The sequence below is a fragment of the Arvicola amphibius genome, chromosome 10 (assembly GCF_903992535.2).
Source record: "Arvicola amphibius chromosome 10, mArvAmp1.2, whole genome shotgun sequence".
In the NCBI taxonomy this organism is placed as follows: domain Eukaryota; kingdom Metazoa; phylum Chordata; class Mammalia; order Rodentia; family Cricetidae; genus Arvicola; species Arvicola amphibius.
In genome coordinates this window covers 124,486,906-124,506,140 of record NC_052056.1, presented here as the reverse complement: position 1 = coordinate 124,506,140, position 19,235 = coordinate 124,486,906, and the positions used below count along the sequence as shown (strand labels likewise).

General features: G+C 41.8%; 1 protein-coding gene across 2 annotated transcripts in view; it reads left to right on the top strand.

Annotated features, from left to right (window-relative positions):
• The window catches only part of Ttc28 (tetratricopeptide repeat domain 28), a 489,585-nt gene that overhangs the window by 259,968 nt on the left and 210,382 nt on the right, over positions 1 to 19,235 (top strand). For both annotated transcript variants that reach the window (XM_042055899.1, XM_038345627.1), the window contains exons 3-4: positions 11,157 to 11,304; positions 18,693 to 18,965. In XM_042055899.1, the coding sequence (XP_041911833.1) occupies positions 11,157 to 11,304; positions 18,693 to 18,965 (421 nt within the window). The remainder of the gene's footprint in view (positions 1 to 11,156; positions 11,305 to 18,692; positions 18,966 to 19,235) is intronic.

The following is a 19,235-nucleotide window of genomic DNA, read 5'->3' as shown; positions in this document are numbered from 1 at the left end:
AAGCACCCACAAGTATTGATTCAGTCAGAACATTGTGTTTAGGACTTTGGTCTGTTGATGCCAGGTTCCAGAAAGCATGATGGTGTCTTCTAAAGCAATCCCTATTTTCTCGCATGTTCTTTTGACATAGAATAAGACAGATCAGTTTAAAAACAGTGAAAAATGAGTGTGGTGTTCTGGAGAGGTACGAGCGATTACTCTCAGCTAAGCGGGAAAAACCTTCGCCACATGTTCTTTGCTGATTCTCCAGGTTTTTAAAAAAATTTAAATATAAGGTATTCACAAATATAAGCAAGAGAAAACTCACTTTGAAAGTATTAGGAGATAAAAGAAGTGTGGCAAATTCTGTTGTAGACACAAACAGATAGGCCTGGCTTGCTGGTGGCTTCTTTTGTTTCTGTGATTTAAGGCCTTACACTCATGATCTAATTAACATTGAACTGAGTTGCAAATACAGCGGACTGTTTGGTTCAATAATAACACATTTATATGAAAGGTTAATGAAATGAATTTTCTCTCTATCCAATTCATTAAAAATTATTCTACAATCAAGGGTTGTAATGGAATAGAGATTAAGTATTCATGTTCATAAATTGTCTGTGTCATTTCTGATTTTCCTTCATTTTGGCCTCCATGGTTTGAATTTCCAGCTAGAACAATTCCCCTGCAAAATGCTGATTTTAGAGGCTAATTGCGTGCCATTAGTGCTGCCATCAAAAACATTGTGTGGACCAGAGGGAGAGTATGGCAGTCAGGTTGGTTAGCATCGTGCTCAGCGTCTGGGATCAACTTTGTGTGCAATGGTTATCCAAAGAATACCTTGTATGGGACAGAATGGCAGGTTGAAGTCTGGTAAAACAGCAGCACATGAATACAGGACTGGTGAATACATGGGTAGCTTAGGAAGGTTTGGGGAATTTTTTTAAAAGAAATGCATCTATGCCATAAAAGGAAAATTTGTAGTAGCAGGGTTAATATAACAATAATGAACTCTTTTTAAAGTCTATGAGAGTTATCAGTAGGGCTTAGGGCTCAGAATATTCAGACTCAATGCTAATAATGTGTGAACTAGGCTCTCAAGGGAAGGGATGATTCGCGTTCCTATTCCTAGATTTTAGCCTTTCATCCGTGCCACCTCCTTCCTTTCCACCCAGACGTACTGAGGAGTGCAACCGTGTAGTATGAAAGTGGATCCTGTTCAGGAAGGAGGCTTAAACATTTCAAGCCATGCCTATCCTTTTAAAACTGCTGCTCACACACTCTCTGGTTGTGTCCATTTCTGTAATGCAGTTGTCACACGTGTACCAGTGTCCGAGGCTCTCAGGGTTTCTGACTGTGCTGCTCTGTAAGGATCAGCACTTCTGTTTGCCCCAAATTTAAAATGAAACAAGGGGGACTTTCGTAGTCATGTGGCCTACAGGGCACTGAGAGGTGGCCGTGGTATGGAGGCTGCAGCGGCACAGCCAAGCCACACCAGGGGTGAGCACTCGTCAGAGGATAAGAAGCATTCACGTTACATTAGAAAAGGCAGCTAGGGAATCTGGAAGGGAGACATCTGAAGCATGGATTAAGTCTGTGAAAAGGCAAATTATTTGCAAATGCTTGAATTAAGTAAATATGTATCGTACATGTGAATCTCACTCTGTATGCTATGTCACATCACACACGTCTGTCGCTGTTTCTAAGAGAGCTCACAGGGCGAGTAGTCTGCTGTCGTCAGTCTTTAGTTGAATGTTTCCCTTTAACCATCTGGATGGCCACCTAATCAAACAAAATGCTGGTAATCCTAACAGTTTTAACAGCAAATGGTAAATGCTTTTGTCATTAGATAAGGTTTTGTTATTGTTAAAATACAATGACAATCCTTGTGAGTTAGCATTTGCTGCAGCTTGTCACATTTATAGTGTTTATGCCCCTGTCCTCTTTGGACTGTGGCACCCCTGCCACACAAGCGGTGCCCATGTGTGGCATAGGGGGATGTGGCGAGGCCTATGAAGGTGACTGTGCACCAGGCACTTAACATTGCCCCTAGGCTCAGCTTCCCATGACATATGGCACATCGCTGCCTCTGCTCCCTGTAAAGAGACCAAAATGTCCTTCTTTCTCAGATGAAGTGGCTTCCTGTGGAAACTGCAATAGAAGAGGAGCAAACAGGCCCCAGGATGTCATGACAGCTTCTTGCTGCAGTCGTTAACAGCTGGATCTCTGCACACCTTGACCCTGGCTGTGGTTGGGGCTGGCAGCGGCTCCTGCGGTGATTGCTCTTAACCTTCTTGGGCTCAGGAATTTAAATTACTTTTTGGCAGCTATGATAGATTTTATCTGTAAGTCTTATAGCAACAAGTGGTTGCTCAGTTATATGGCTTCAGTTGTTCAGTCTCTTTGGAGCAAGGGAACAAGTTACTGAAGCAGAGATTGGAACTAGATAATATTTTAAAACATATCTTGATATTTATGTGCGTGATTGTTTTGCCTGTATGAGTATATGCATACCATGTATGTATGCAACACATCTTTGCATCATTAAATACTCCACGCATGAACAAATGTAACACATTTTAAACTAATCTCTGTAACACCCAGCAACCATGAATGGGAGGGATCCTTTTGCTCCACAACCTCTCCAGCATTGGTTGTTGGTTGGTTATTGATCTATGCCATTCTGACTAGGGTAAGATAAAACCTCAAAGTTGTTTTTATTTGGTTGTCCTAATTGCTAGGGAAAATAAATAGTTTTTTGTTTTTTTGAGATATTTGTCAGCCATTTTTATTTCTTCTTTTGAGAACTCTCTCTTCAGATTGAGCCAAGGCCCATTTTTGAATGGGTTGGTTTTTGTTGTTGGTTTTGTTTTTTCTTTAAAACTCTTTGCTCTATGAGTGCTTTGTATATTCTGGATATTAATCCTCTGTAACACAATGCCTGCTCTATGTGCTATGTGCTACAGTACGGTTCACGAGCCCAGCACATACACATACACACACATACAGAGACACGGGTAATGCCAAGAATGCCCCAAGAATGCTCCCTCCATGGTGTTCCAGTGCAGCTTATATAGGGTCTTCTTGACTAGCGGCCACACCCTAACTCTCAGCTGCAAGCCCACCAGAAACCACTCTCCTGCCATCAGGAACTCCCGAGGGTCTCATACTCAGAGCAGCTGCAAGCATGGGAAAACATGTTGTTTACTCTGGCAGGCAGGGGGGTCACAGGAAATTCAGGGTCTGGGAGTTCACAGTCCCCAACAATCCTTGGGCAGATGAGTAGCAGGCAAAGATTCTCTCCCACCCTATGGGCTTCCTCTTCACATGACTGACTGTTTCTTTAGCTGTATAGGAGCTTTTTAGTTTTATGAAGTCCTGATTGTCAATTGTTGGTTTTAATTTTGGGGCAAATGGAGTCTTATAAAGGAAGTCTTTCCCTATACCTATTTTATGTAAGGTATGCATAAGGTATACATGCTTTCTTCTTTCAGGTTCTATGTCTAAGTTTCAGGTTTAGGCCTTGATCCCTTTGGAATTAGGTTTTGTGCAGTGTAATGGAGTGGGTTTCATTCTTCTGCATCTGGACATCCAGGTTTTTCCATTTGTTGAAGATGCTTTCTTTCCTCCAGCTTATGTTTTTTGATGTCTTTGTCAAATATTAAATGGCTGAAGTTATTTGAGCTCATGTTTGGGTCTTTGATTTTGTTCCATTGGTATTACATGTTTATTTTTGTGCTGGTCCCATATTGTTTTTGTTAGTATGGGTCTGTAATAAATATGATCTTGGATGCTGATCCCTCCAGTATTGTTCTTTTTGCTCAGGATAATTTTGGATATCCAGAATTCTTTTATCGTTCCATATGAATTTTAGGATAGGATATATGTATATCTGATATATATATATATATATGTATATATATATATATATATGTATATATATATATATGTATATTTGTGTGTGTGTGTGTGTGTGTGAAGAATGAGAAGAGGATTTTGATTGAGAATGCATTGAATCAGTAATGTCTTTTGGTAGAAAGATCATTTATTTTTTGTTTTTTTTGTTTTTTGAGACAGAGTTTCTCTGTGGCTTTGGAGCCTGTCCTGGAACTAGCTCTTGTAGACCAGGCTGGCCTCGAACTCACAGAGATCCATCTGCCTCTGCCTCCCGAGTGCTGGGATTAAAGGCGTGCACCACCACCGCCCGGCTAGAAAGATCATTTTCACAATATTCATTCTACCAATCCATGAGCATGGGAGGTCTCCCATTTTTTTAGTGTCCTTCTCTCCTTATTCAGAGGTTTAATTACATTAAATTACACTCCATTGTAAATGTCTTTCACATCCTTTATTAGGTTTATTCCTAGATATTTTATTTTCTTTGGGGTATTATGAATGGGAGTGGATATGATCGTCTTTCTCTTTATGTTTGTTGGTAGTGTGTAGAAAGACTATTGATTTGTGAAGGTTGATTCTTTATCCTATCACATTGCCAAATTTGTTTATTGTTTCTAGAAGTTTTCTGGTAGAATTTTTAGGATCTCTGTTGTATCATGTTTGCAAAAAGGGACAGTTTGACCTCTACTTTCCCTATTTGTATCTCTTCATTTTATTTTCTTGCCTTATTGCTCCAGCTAATGCTTCAAGCACAATATTGACAAGGAGTGGGGATAGTGAACATTCCTGTATACTTCATGGTTTCAGTAGGATTGCTTCAAATTTTTCTCCATTTAGGATGATATTTGCTGTGGTTTTTTTATGTAGCTGTCATTGTGTTGAGGTGTGGTCCCTCTCCTCCTGTTCTCTTTCTGTGACTTTCATCGTCAGGGCATACTGGATTTTGGCAAAGGCTTTTCTCCATCAATTAAGATGATGGTCATGTAGTTTTGTTTTAATGTCCATGTATATGGCTTGTTACTTTATTGTTTTGTGTATGTTGAACCATCCTTGTGTTTCAGAGCTAAAGCCAAGGTGATCATGGTGGATAATCTTCTTAATGTGTGTCTGTATTGAGTTTGCAAGCATAGAGAACTTTTAAATCTATGTTCATCAGGGATATTGGCCTGTAGCTTTTATTTTGTTTTTGTTTTTTGTCTTTACCTGGTTTTTAGCATTAGAGTAATACTAGCTTCATAGAATGAATTTTAGAATTCTCTCTTCTCTCTCACCCCCTCTCTCTCAATTTAAGAAGAATTGGCTACAGATCTTCTTTGAAAGTCTGGTAGAATTCTTCTGCGAATCCATCTGGGCCTGGATATTTTTAGCTGGAGGGATTTTACTTCTGTTCAAACTCATTATTTGTTATGGGTCTCTTTAGTTTTTTGACTTCTTGGTTTATTTTGGTTGTTTTTGCTGAATCTAGAAATTCATCCATTTCTTTTAGGTTTTCCAGCTTACTGGAGCACAGCTCACTGTATTCCCTTATAATATTCTGAATTTCTTTGCTACCTGTTGTAATGTTTTCCTGTTCATTTTTTATTCTATTCATTTGGAGCCTGTCTTCTTTCTTTTGGGTAGTTGGGTCATGGGTATGTTGATCTTGTTTATCTTCTCAAAGAACCATTTCTTAGATTCATTGAGTCTGCTGTTGCTATATTGTTTTCTCTGGCATCTATCTCTCTGATTTCTGCTCTGGATTTTTATTATTTCTTGTCATCAGTTGTGGTTGGGTTTGGTTCGTTCTTGTTTTTGTACATTTTGAGTTGTATCATCATGTTGCATGAGTTTTAATTGGTCTTAATAATAAAAACCTAGGTCAGATATCAGGGTAAATTAAACGCTGAAAGATCAGAGAGACAAAGGAGCAAGCCACAGCCAACTCTTACCTTACTAACTCCTCAACGGATTTTAAAAGGGCTGAGCTGTCTCCTCCGGCCTTATATTCCTCACTGTCCAGCCATACCACTTCCTGTCTGTCTGTACAGACCTCCAGGCCTCTGTGGTTATCTCACAGCTAGCTCTGCGCTCTGATCTTCAGGCAAGCTTTATTTGTTAGAGCACAAATATCACTACATCATTAAGTCATTCCTTTTTGATTTTTAAGTCTGAGCACTTGGAGCTATAAGTTTCCCTCAAAGGGCTGCTTTCTGTGTCCCAGGTTTTGTTGTGTTGTGTTTTTTCATTGAGTTCCAGTAATTTTTTGGTCTTGATTTTGTTTTTGACCTATCTATCGTTCAATACTGAGTTGTTGACCTCCCTGAGTCTGTGCCTACACCAGAGACATTCAGTACTGAGTTGTTGACCTCCCTGAATCTGTGCCTACACCAGACACGTTCAGTACTGAGTTGTTGACCTCCCTGAGTCTGTGCATTTATTGGAGACTTTTGCTGTCATGTTAAGTTTCACTACATTGTGGTCGGGTGGATACATGGATTATTTCAGTCTTTCTGATTTGTAAAGATCTGCTTTGTGCCTTCAGGATGAGCTCTATTCTAGAAAAACCTCTGCTGCTGTGTAGACTAGACATTGATACTCAGGTGGAATCTTCTGGATGTCCATTTATTCCATTTGATGTATGATGTCATTTAATTATGACCTGTTCAACTAGACCTTGGAGGATGATGTGCAGGGTCTGTCTGGCTGAGTGGAGAGGTTGGAGGCTGTGTGGGGTAGGCACTGGCAGGGCAGATCCCAGTAGAAGCCTAGAGGTTGACCGCAGTGCAGGCAGGCGTAGCTAAATTAGGCCAGGTACTAGATGTGGCTTCCAGGCTACTTTTGCCTATTATGAAGGGTATGTACTGGGATGATCAGGTAGACTCACCCAACTAGGCTATGGAGAAGGATAAATAATATATCTAATGCTTGAGTATATATTGGAGTTCTCTAAATCTAGAATCTGTGTTCTTAAGTCTTTTCTCATTAACTAACAAAGATAGCTGTTCCAGTCTGTGTCAGATGTTATGCTAAATTCTCTAGCCTGTCACCTACAATCTAAGTTTCAGCATTATTAGCTTAAATTTCATTGAGGCATATTCCTCACAGAAATCTAAAGAATTAATTTTCTTTCTGTTGCTGGGAAAAGAGCTGGGAGAGCTCCCATTTAGTGCCCATTTAATGTGGAACCTGCTCTTCAGACGTGACATCTCATTGCATCTGAGCATTGCCGAGCACTAACAGTGTCTGGAAGGCTGGGGAACTGAGGAAGGCCTTTGACCCTTTCTCTTCTTCTGAAGAAAGGAATCTAAAGCTGTGGGAAGCACATGTTAACCCTTCTTATCTCCTTTTGTGTCCAAAGAAAACAAGCAGATAGCACTGCCATGTTACTTGAGACCACAGCTTGCATCTTTAAATGGTGTGTGTGTGTGTGTGTGTGTGTATGTGTGTGTACATGCCTCTGTGTGCGTGCGTATGCCTGTGTGTGTACATGTCTCTGTGTGCACGCATATGCCTGTATGTGTACATGCCTCTGTGTGGGTATCTGTTTGTGTACATGCCTCCCTCTCTCTCTCTCTCTCTCTCTCTCTCTCTCTCTCTCTCTCTCTCTCTCTCTCTCTCTCTCTCTCTCTCTCTCTCTCATGTGTGTGTACATGTCTCTGTGTGCGCGCGTATGCCTGTGTGTGTACATGTCTCTGTGTGCGCGCATATGCCTGTATGTGTACATGCCTCTGTGTGGGTATCTGTTTGTGTACATGCCTCTCTCTCTCTCTCTCTCGTGTGTGTGTGTGTGTGTGTGTGTACACATGCCTCTGTGTGCGCGTGTATGCCTGTGTGTATACATGCCTCTGTGTGTATCTGTTTGTGTACATGCCTCTCTCTCTGTGTGTATGTGTGTGTGTATGTGTACACATGCCATGGTATACACGTGAGATCAGAAGACAACCTTGAGTGTCCATATTTTCCTTCCACTCTGTTTGAAGATCTGTTGTTCACAACTTGCATTTGTTATTGAAATTGGCTTACTTCCCAGGGGTAGGCCAAGTAAAACATTCTTTTAGTAATTTTACTTCATAAACCACGAAATCATTGATCTCTCAGTAAAATAATAGATGATTTGTTTTAAGCATACAAGAACTTTTCAAAAATAAGACTAAAAATTAAAAATTTTTGTTTTCAGTTTGGCTGTGGTGTCTCATGCCTTTGATCCCAGCACTGAGGAGGCAGAGGCAGGTGGATTTCTGAGTTCAAGGCCATCCTGATCTACAAGAGCTAGTCCCAGGATAGGCCAGGATAGGCTCCAAAGCTACACAGAGAAACCCTGTCTCAAAAACCAAACAAAAAAGAAAACAAAAAAGAACTTTTGTTTATTATAATGCATACCTGAAACCAGTAACTCTATCTATTCTTTATCTCTCTCCATAGTTAGTAATTTTTGCTTATAGGTGTCCAACACATTTATATGTGAATGTGTATGTGTGTACACACACTTTTTTTTCTGTTTTGTTTTGTTTTTTTGTTTTTTGAGATGGGGTTTCTCTATAGCTTTGGAACCTCTCCTAGGACTAGCTCTTTTAGATCAGGCTGGCCTCGAGCTCACAGATCCGTCTGCCTTCCGAGTGCTGGGATTAAAGACGTGTGCCACCACTGCCTGACTCTCACATACACTCTTAAGTATTTATTAGTTGTTTATTTAATTTGAGGTAAGGTCTCACTCTGGAGCCAGGATGATTTGAAACCACTATGTAGATCAGGCTGACCTCAAACTCTTGGTAATCCTTCTACACAGCCTCCTAGGGTCATGGGATTTTTCTGGTTGTGCCACCACATATGAGCTACATATGTATACACACACACGTAGGTATGTATGTGTATGTATATGTATACACACACACGTAGGTGTGTATTTGTATGTATATGTGTACACATATGAATATATATTTATATAAACCAGGGCATATCTGTATTTAAGCCTTATGCATTTCTTCTAGAACCAAAGACTTTGATTATTTCTTGGTGTGCTGTATTGCTGGAGCCCCCAGAATGTGATGTGCACAATGTCTGCAAACACGTTAAAATGGAAATAGTGGCCACATCTATTAGGAAGAGGCAAGGAGAGCACTCTCATGGGTTACCGTCTTAACTGTGCCTTCATTTTAGGAGCTGCTGCTGCTTTACACCCAGAGAGACAAACTAGCCCACAGTCATTTCATTGTTCATTCTCTTCATAGCTTAGTTCTTGGTAGAAACCCAGAATCGTCTTTTCCCTTCTTCATATCACCTCAGCACACTGTTACAAAACTGAAATAAATGATTTATGTGGGAGCATGAAAGTTGCCTGCTTTCATGTTCTGTGTGTTTGTGATAGAAAAGCATAGAAGTATATTTTAATTAGTAGTTTTGAGAGTATGAAATTTCATTTAGAGCTCGTGAATATTATTTGTGGAAGTGATCAACTGTGTTTAACTGAACAAAGTTAAATTGTGTTGTACACAGTATGGTAAGAATAGTAGAGTAAGAAGCCAATCATTTTAGAGATAGATGTTATACAAAAAGCACATTAATAATGTAATTTTAAAAATTAGGTTTTAAATTTTATATGGAAGGTGTTTTGTCTTCATGTATGTTTGCACCAGAGCTACACTCTGATCATTCAGTAGATTGTTGTCTGTATGCTTGGAAAGCAAACTGTACTTGACAAAACTAGTTTCAGATTATAATTTAAACTCTAAATTTAGGGTCCAGAGCCTTAGTTCACATGAAAAGAATCCACATAGAAATCTGGGTGTGATGGCCCATGTATGTGGTCTCAGCTGTGACAGAAGCTGGACAACCAATCCAGCCTAATCATTTAGCTTAAAATCCCAGGGAGAGAGACCTTGTCTCAGAAAATACTGTGGGTCTTTCCTGAGGAACAATATCTGAGTCTGACGTCCACCCTTATCCATGCACGCCTCTGGATGCTGGAGCACACACGTAAACAGAGACTGGGTTTCTCTGTGTGTTCCTGACTGTTCTGGAACTCCCTGGGTAGACCAGGCTGGTACTGAACTCAGGATATCCACCTGCCTCTGCTTCCTGAGTGCTGGGAAAAAGGTGTGTGCCACCTCACCCAGCTTACAAACAGAATTTTAAAAGAATTCTATAGTTAAACATTTTCAACTCTGATAATTTCCAGTTAGCTGGAAGGGAAATTGTCTCCTGTGTTCACATTGTTTTTATCAGTTTGAAAAATAACCAATTAAAGCGTGCAATGAACAATAATCTTGGTTGTTTTGAAGGAAAGCACACGTTTTAGGTAACTGTTTAAAATATGTTTGAACCCTCACAAAACATGTATCCATAGCCATGCATGGAGACCATGCATCCATAGCATGCATTCATAGCCATGCATGGAGACCATTCATCCACAGTATGCATGGTGACCACAGGGAGGTGGAAGAATAGCCGTAGGGAGGTGGAAGAATAGCCGTAGGGAGGTGGTAGCCAGACAGGGCTACATAATAAAGTCCTGTTTCAACAACAAAATCAGCCGATCAAAACCCCCCAAACAAATAAAACAACAAATGTGGGTGCCCAGACTGATTTTAAACACTGATGTGCGCATGCTCTTTCTGTGCCTGTGCAAACTTGTGCTCCTACCTCCTCTTGATGAGGGACTGTAATTCATAAGTCAAATAAAGGTTCTCGTCCCCAAGCTGGCTTCCGTGTTTTATCACCCGACAGAGAAGCACAGACAGCACACTGCTGTGACAGGGACATGTGACACAGGTTGTACTCACTCTCTTTTGTTAATGTGCCATGCAGGTTCATAGGGAAGATACCAGCAATCTCCAAATAGTCATTCTTGAGGAGAGTGTCACATGCTTGCTGTGTGCCCAAGGACAGCCTTGGCCTTCTTTCTGTGTCTCTCAAGCACTAAGATGACAGGGCTCCCGCAGCCAGTTAAGAATGAGAATTTCTGTTGGCTACCACAGTGACTTTATGTGGTACTGGGGGTGGCACCCAGGGCTTTGTGCTTGGTAGGCAAGCACTATAACCAACATTTTAGAAACAATATGAGAATAAATATCAAGGAATAGAACACAGTTAGTGTGTCTGAGAAATGAAAGAAAATTTTAAATGTAAGTTTATGAAAGAAATACAATTTGTGATGTTTAGAATAAATGAGTTCTTTGGTCATGAACCCTTCATTCCATTTTGAGTCAAGGCATCTTATCCTGCACCCTGATAAAGAATCCCTGTGGACACTACAGACAGCAGTGTGATAAATAAAATCTGTGTTATCTTCCCTGTGTTTCCAGGCATACTTCCGACAGGGTGTTGCCCTCCAGTACCTTGGACGTCACGCAGATGCCCTGGCAGCCTTTGCATCTGGGCTGGCTCAAGACCCCAAAAGTCTCCAGCTTCTGGTGGGTATGGTAGAAGCTGCCATGAAGTCTCCGATGAGAGGTAGGATGAAGTTCTTCAGGTGTTAATGAAGTCTGGGCTGATGATAAACCCTTGACATGGGCAGATGAGCGCACCTCTTTGTATTTTAGGAGTATTTAAATAGTTCCCACTGTGAAATTAGATTTAGTATTTTAAACCACAATATCTCTAACAATAAGTTGATTTTCTTGTATGAACAAATACAGCTTTTAGGAATAAAAAGATAAGAGAACACATTAAGCCAGTCCTCCTTCCCTCTTTCCCTTCCCTTCCTTCCTGACCTCCCTCCTTCCCTTCCCCTCTTTTCTGTCCTCCCTTCCCCCCCTCCTTCCTGTCCTCCCTCCCTCCTCCTCCTCCTTTCTGTCCTCCCTCCCTCCTCCTCCTCCTTTCTGTCCTCCCCCTCTCCTTTCGTCTTTCCTTTCCTCTCTCCCTCCCTCTCTCCCTCCCCCTCCTTCCTGTCCATCCCTTCCTCCCTTCATACAAAACACCACAGTCAATTCAAAGGGATTAAGAGATAGTTTATTCTAGAACTAAATATGAGTAACCATGGCCTGGGAACACACAGTTTAGATTTCCTCACTTCCATGTCTCCAATGTGGATGTAGTTTGATGGAGTTTTGTAACAAGAGAACAAAGAACATTATAAGTCAAGGTGTTGCCATGGCAGAAATATCAGAGTGGTGGATTACAACAGAGTGGGGGATTCCCAGCTATGGGCCTCAGACTGCTAACATTCTTAGCTCTTCTATTGGTGGAGCGTAGGGTTTTGTTAAATTAGTACATTCCAAACGTTTTTATCTGTTTATCAGGATGTCAGGTCTGACACAGAGATGGGCAAGGGGCGACTCCTTAGAAACTAAACATAGCCCAAGAGAAGTTTTAACCAGGCTTCCAACCCTGCAGTGCCCAAACTCCCCAGGCTTTGTAGACACAGCTTCTTTCAGGAATTCTCAGTCCCACTTCTCTTCTTCCTTCATGACAGAATGTCACTCAGTAGCCCAGGTTGGCTTGAACTCGCCATGTAGTCCAGGGTGGCCTGGAACTTGCAGCAATCCTCCTATCTCAGCTTCTTGACTGGTGGAATTATAGGTGTGAGCTACCATGCCTGACTTGTTCTTGTATTTCTTAAAGCAAGTGTATGTATAGCCATGGGCAGCACCCACATCTTCGGGAGAGAATCAAGATGCTGTGTTTTGTACTCATAAGAGAAGAAGAGTAAGATAGTGTTTATTTCCTTTGATGCTTTATTCCATTTGATCTTCTGAGAAACTGGGAATGCATGGCGATGGGGCCATGCAAGCTGGAGGAATTCTGAGGCCGCGAACAGACTGTCTTTACTTGCAGAGCAGTGGTTTTGTTTTCTTTTACTCTGTGGTCCTTGGAGGTCACACCCAGGATCTGAAGAGTACTGGGCAAATATTCTCCCACTCACTGAGCTCTGAGAACACCGAGTTTTGAAGAACGAGCACTTGTGAAGTTTTGATTAAATGCATGCACCAGCTGTCATCTTAGGGTAGTGACAGAGTCACAACAGAGAGTTTGTAGAATATAGACAAGGCCACTGCTATCAAATGCCCTTAGCTATGTCAAGCAGAACTCTGTCTTTGCCACAGAAATGGCCTTTTAATTGTTTATAGAGAGAATTGATGTGGAAGGATCTTCTGTTTGAGTTGAATCTTTCCCGGTAAGACACCATTCGTGGTGTTACAAAGATTATTAGATATGGGTTAGTCAAGATGTGAGTAAGAGGCTGGAAATAATGGGCCAGGCAGTATTTAAAAGAATACAATTTGTGTGTTGTTATTTCGGGTTTTAAGCTAGCCGGTGACCAAGAGCAGGGTGGCGGGAAGCCGTCTGCAGCTCATCACTACAGAGAATGAACATTTTGTCAAGTTTTGAAACATTTATAGCTTCAGGTGACTTTAATTTGCTGCCTGTTGTACTTGACTCAGAGTAGGTGCTAAATAGAAGTCTGATGAACTCGACAGTGCTCATGTCTCTCCGCAAGTCCTAGCTTACAGAAGAGACGTTTTCCTGAAAGTTGGACTTGCATATCTTCAGGGGAAGTTGGTAGGAAACCTCTCTTCAAGATGTTTCGTAAGTCACACAAAGCCATGTCTTTGCTTCAGGGACCAAAGGTTTTCACCAAGGCAGACCTTGCTGTCAATAAGCGGTGATCCAGAGCTGATACACTTGGGCTCCAGAACTTTTGGGGAAACAGATAATAAAAAAGCCAACCTGTTTTCTTTATCATTTTCTACTTTTTTCCCCCATCCTCTCCATGAAGGATGCACACGGAACTTCTCCAAGAACTAACAACATCTTTTAAAGAATATTCATGGAGACTTTTTATTACCCAGTGAAGATAGCATCTGTTCATTCTGAGGCATTCCTGCTTCTGCTGTAGGATGTTGTACCGAATGTGTTGATACCAGCAGGATGATATCAGTTTGGCTTTGAAGCGATTTGTTGAGAAAAATGTAAAAAACAAAAACCATAAAAAATTTCGGAAAAAAAGAGCAGCTCAGACCCTTAGGGTCCCGCGCCACCTTACAGTGAGTGACCTGAGGCTGACCCTGGAGAAAGCTGCTGCTTACAGGTACTTGGAGCACTTAGTGTTTCCACCCCTCAGACTTAATAAATCTGACCTTCTTTAGCACTGCCTTCCCCACTCTATCTGCCCCAGGTAGGCCTCTTCTGACATGCTTTCTGGGCCTATGGCTGCACAGTGTGGTTCTGTGCACCAGGCTACATCCTAGCTGCCTTGCTTTGGGACCATCAGTATTTGCTTCTCACGTGTTACAGACTGAGGTATCCTCCTGCATTTTTCTAGGTTTCTGATATTGAGGCCCAACTTTGTGGTTTGGACCCTTTGGATGTTGTTTTAATGATTTTGTTTGTTGAGTCAGGGTGTCATGCAGCCAAGCCTGGTCTCTAACTCACAGTATAGCTAAGTCTGACCCTAAACTCCTAGTCCTCCTGCCTCTATCTCCCAAGTGCTGAGATTACAGGAATGTGCCAAGATGTCTGGCTTGTTTTGTAATTCTTAAATGCAACAGAGAAAAATTCCTTAACCAAGGTGCTTTTGTAAGCAAACAAAACTCTCATGACTTCAAAGAATGCCTACAATTTGGTGCTTTTCTTTATTTATGTTTTTAATTTCATGGGTGTGTTTGTATACATGTATAAGTCTGTGTATCCCATGCATGCACTGCCCATGGAGGCCAGAAGGAGGGTATTGGGTCCTCTGGAACTGGAGTTATAGGTGATTATAAACTGCCATGTGGATGATGAGACTCGAACCTGTTTCCTCTGGAAGAGCGTCAGTGCTCATAACCACTGAGCTCTAGCCCTCGTTTGATATTTTTTTAAGGAAAGATTTCATCTGAGAGTTGGCTCAGCACTAGAACATACTTACCTAATGTGTGCTGAGTCCTGAGTTCGATCTCAGTACTACAAAGACAAAGAATTCATTTCTAAGGAAGGTCCAGCCTATATTAATATTTTTCCATATAAATATACTATCCCTATCCATATTAAAATTAATTTGATTATTATTATTATTCTCTGTACTCCTAGCCAAATTGTCTGATTTATTTTATTTTTGAAATTTCACCCATGCTTACAACATGTGAGTAAACTTTCTTGTGGATATGATGGCATTACTATTTAGATAAAGTGGCTGGACATGAGGCACCACTGAGTTCAAGGTGTGGAGTACCTAGCAAACCTGTTCACATGTGGAAAGGTCTGCCTCTCAGAGCTAGCAAATGTCACATGCTCCTTAGCAGAGGCTGATTGTTTTTATCAACCTCTGCTACATTCTCACAAGCTCCTGAAGTGTCAGGAAACATGACTTTGTTCTTGAATTCCTAAATACTTTACATTTCAAAAACTTGCAACAGGGGCTCAGTCAGTGTTGCGAAGGGCCTTTGTGTTCCTATGGTATTGGTTGGACACCAGTTATTTCATGTGTTATGCATACGTTCTAGAAAGAAAAACATCTGAATAGCTACAGGCTGCCAACATTCTGTTCTGTCAGTCTGCTAAAAATCACAGAATTAGTCCCTCCGATGATAGCACGAGTTTGTCTTAGAACAGGAAATGGAGCCAAAGAATTGTAAAGAGCCTTAGAGGTTAATTACAGATTTTTAAAAAGTGTCATATCTTTTTCATCAAAAGCAGATACAGTTGGCTGGATACAGTGGCATGGACCTCTGGTCCTGGCTGCTTGGGAGGTTAAGTTGAGAGGATGGCTGATGGCTAGAAATTTGAGACCAGCTTGGGCAGCATATCAGAAAACCTAACTCAGGCTCCCCAAATGCAATTGCAGACTAGAGATTCTGATTAGTGACCTCTGAGATGTAATCTCAGCTCAAGCAGAGAAGCTTAACATAGAAAAGGAAATTACATATAGTGAAATGGACTCACTGCGTATATAGGCAGAGATGTCCACAAACATAGGTGTCTTTGTACACATATACACATAACCATGCACTTGTACACATATGTATACATGTGTAACCATGACCACAGCCATAGCCTATACACCTAGCAGTGTGGGGAGCCTGAGGTTAGTAATTTTGAAGGACAGACATGTTCTTGCAGCTATCACTCAGTTTTTCCATTAAGCCACATCAGCTTCTGTTGCTTCATGCACTGCCTGATCTGCTCAAACGCGCCTGTTGGAAATCTGTCTTTCTTGCAGAGATTTATCTGTCTCTTGCTGGTTCTTCCCCCCAAAATGTCTCCCACTTAAAATAAAGGCTATGACTATTTAAATGCTGTCCTTTGTTTAACGAGTCAAGTTCCTCTTCTATGAAGCTTTTGGTCATCCTGAAACATTGCTTTCACATCCACTTCATATTTATTTTTGTAGTGGCATTTTGTTTTTAATGTACTTATAGTCTCTTTCTATATGCTTTGTGTGGAAATTTTCTTTTCTTCTTCTTTTTTACTTATAAATTTCTTAATATCATTGTCATCTACCAAAAAACTTGCCCAAGTGAAGATTTCCTTTCCCTTCTTGGGAGTTTCCAGACAACGCCTAACCCCAGCCTTCCAACTGTTACAGTGCTGTCTCTTTCCTCTGCTGCTGTTTCAGGGGCCCCGCAGTTGCTATGGAAAAGACTAAAGAATGGGCCTGCATCAGTCACTTTGGGATGAGCAAAAGAACACTTTCCTTATATGTCAGAAAGTCCCATTTTGCATACTTGCTTCCTGCCTTCCACTATAAAAGCTGAAACATCCAATCCCAATTTTCCCACCCTCCCTTGCATCTGAGACCCAAACTTAGGCTCTGAAACTCCAGGTTCAATGAAGAGAGATCATACAGGATGTGTGGTGGGGGTGGCAGCACTGCTTTCTGAGGCTGAGCTTGGTGGCAGGACCACTCTGCACCGGAGGCTGCATCCCCACCTTCCACAGTGCAACTCGGTGGGCTTCTAGTTAAAAGCAGCCAAGGTCTCTGTAGCTTGCAACTAAATCTTCCTGCTGTGGTGACCCAGGTGCCCGGAATCCTGCAGTAGACTCTTGCATTGCCTCTGACCCTGTCTGGTTAACCTTAGATAAATCAGATAAATGCCCAGATTCTTTGTTCCTAAAAAGGCGGTGTCTGTTATTTCTGGTTTTGCTAATTGGAGAAGGGTGCTACTTCTGATCACCACTGCTGCTAGCAGTCCAGCTCTCTCCTGACTGCCTTCAGCCTTGTCAGCTAACCAGTGTGTACTGGTATTCTGCTGCTTGTGTCTTGACAGGAGTAAAAATGTTCTTTGTTCTCTCTTTAGTGATCTGATTGAAGGGGAAAATGCTTTAGGCACCAGCGCGCTCCTAGGTTTCCCTAGTGATGTTGACTCAGGCAAGAGCTCCTTAGCAGAGAACTGAAGAATCATAAATTGTGGAGATTTCGTGTTAATACAGCACATTGGCCAGGATGCTAGAGATTTAAGGAGACCAGCATTGTCACAGGCTTGATGTGTGGATTATTGGAACCACTGATGGGAAGGAGATTTCAGGAACTCTAGAGGCACAGTTATAACTCTTATTATCTTCAGAGGAAATAGAGAAGGGAGGGACTGGAGCTTGTCATCTGCATCCAACCCCCCAAATGGAACTAATCCCACATGGCTTACTGACCTCTAACCTGACTGTTGCCATTTGAACATAAAATGAGGCTGACATTCGTTTACTACCTGATAACTCACCAAGATGCAGGTGATGGTTTTCTTATGACTTTGCTTGCTGTTTTTGTGTTTGTGTACTAGTGTAAGAAGTAGCCCTTGAGAATGGTTGGCATTTTGTGGTTCCTGTGCATCTCCTGGGAGAAACTATGAGCGGCTTTTTATAGTCAGTCCTCTCATTTGCTTTGGATGATAAACAGGTTAGAGGCACTCACCAGAGGAAGGGATTGTATCATGAACCTGCACTGGGCCACTTGACTATTTAAAACATTGTTGACACAAAACACATCTCTCACCTCATAGAGGATAATAGCCAAATATGAGTGACCATGGCATAGAAACACAGATTTAGATTACCCCCCAATTCCATGTTCCTACAAGATAGCAATTTCATAAACTTTTTATGGTGACAGAGCAAAGAAAAGTCATAAATCTTTGGCACTTTTCAAATACACTGGTGGTTGCATCAGGTAGGCAGGTTATAGCAATGAGGTCGGGAGAACTCTGTCATAGGCCGTAGATGTTGCCTGATACTGTCCTCAGCTCTTTGACTGGTGAAGAGGCTACAGCTTTGTTAATACATTCCAAAAGTTACTTGTTGTTTGTTTGCTTTTTTAAAAATCTTTTTATCAAAATCTTAAGTTCAGCTTTCTCCGTTAGTAACAGCGTATTTGTTCTGACACAAAGAGGGGAAAGCAGGGAATGGAAGTTTAGCAGGGCTAAAGATCGGCCAAGATAAATTGCAGTGAGCTCCGAACCTCTCCACACCACCACAGTTTAAGCAACCAATCAGCAGACGCAGCCTCTTTCCTAGAATTCTCATTCACAGCATTCAACAGTTTAATCTAATATTTGTGCCGGACAAATGTGGAACAACTCTAAAATAACTGTTAGCTAAACTATACGATGCCCACCATGAAATGAAGAGAGTGTAGGAACAGGAGTGGTTGAGCGCTGAAGGGTGGAGCTGGTGCCCAGTGGAGGGTGGCTAGAAGGATGGACTTGTCCTGAGCAATGCAAGCTAAAGAGAGGGTGAACATGGCCATGCTTGTGGGAGAAAGAAGATGCTGGAATGGGCTAGACTAGCCGTAGGATATGCGGGCCACCCTGTGGTGCCAGGTTCCAGATTGAAGGGCTTGTGCTTGAACCAGGCCACAACATGTTTCTAAAGCACAATGAAAAGATTGCTGTGTCTGTCAATCTTTATTCTCTTGTTTTCCTTTTCTTCAGACACCCTGGAGCCCACTTACCAGCAGCTTCAGAAAATGAAACTGGACAAGAGTCCCTTTGTGGTCGTGTCAGTGGTTGGGCAGGAACTCCTGACAGCTGGCCACCACGGGGCCTCTGTGGTTGTCTTAGAGGCTGCTCTGAAGATTGGCACTTGCAGCCTCAAACTGAGAGGCTCTGTCTTTTCCGCCTTGAGCAGTGCACACTGGTCTCTTGGGAACACAGAGAAGAGCACTGGGTACATGCAGCAAGACTTGGACGTGGCCAAGACCTTAGGTATGTGGTTTGCCTGCATGTCAACTGCTTGCCCTGATCTTGGCATGACCAATATATGCAACAAGACATTCAATTTTAAAGCCCTCGGTCTTGAGGATTTTCATACAGCAAGGGTCTGAGGCTCCCAGACGGCCTAGCAATGTGATTAGCATCTTCATAACCTCCCTCAGGGTTTTCATGTTCACAGTTTTAATGCTCCAAGTACTAGTTCTCTGAGTGACTTGTCTTCATTTTAAGTTTGTCCTCCAGGAGAAGGCACCGAGGTTTGTT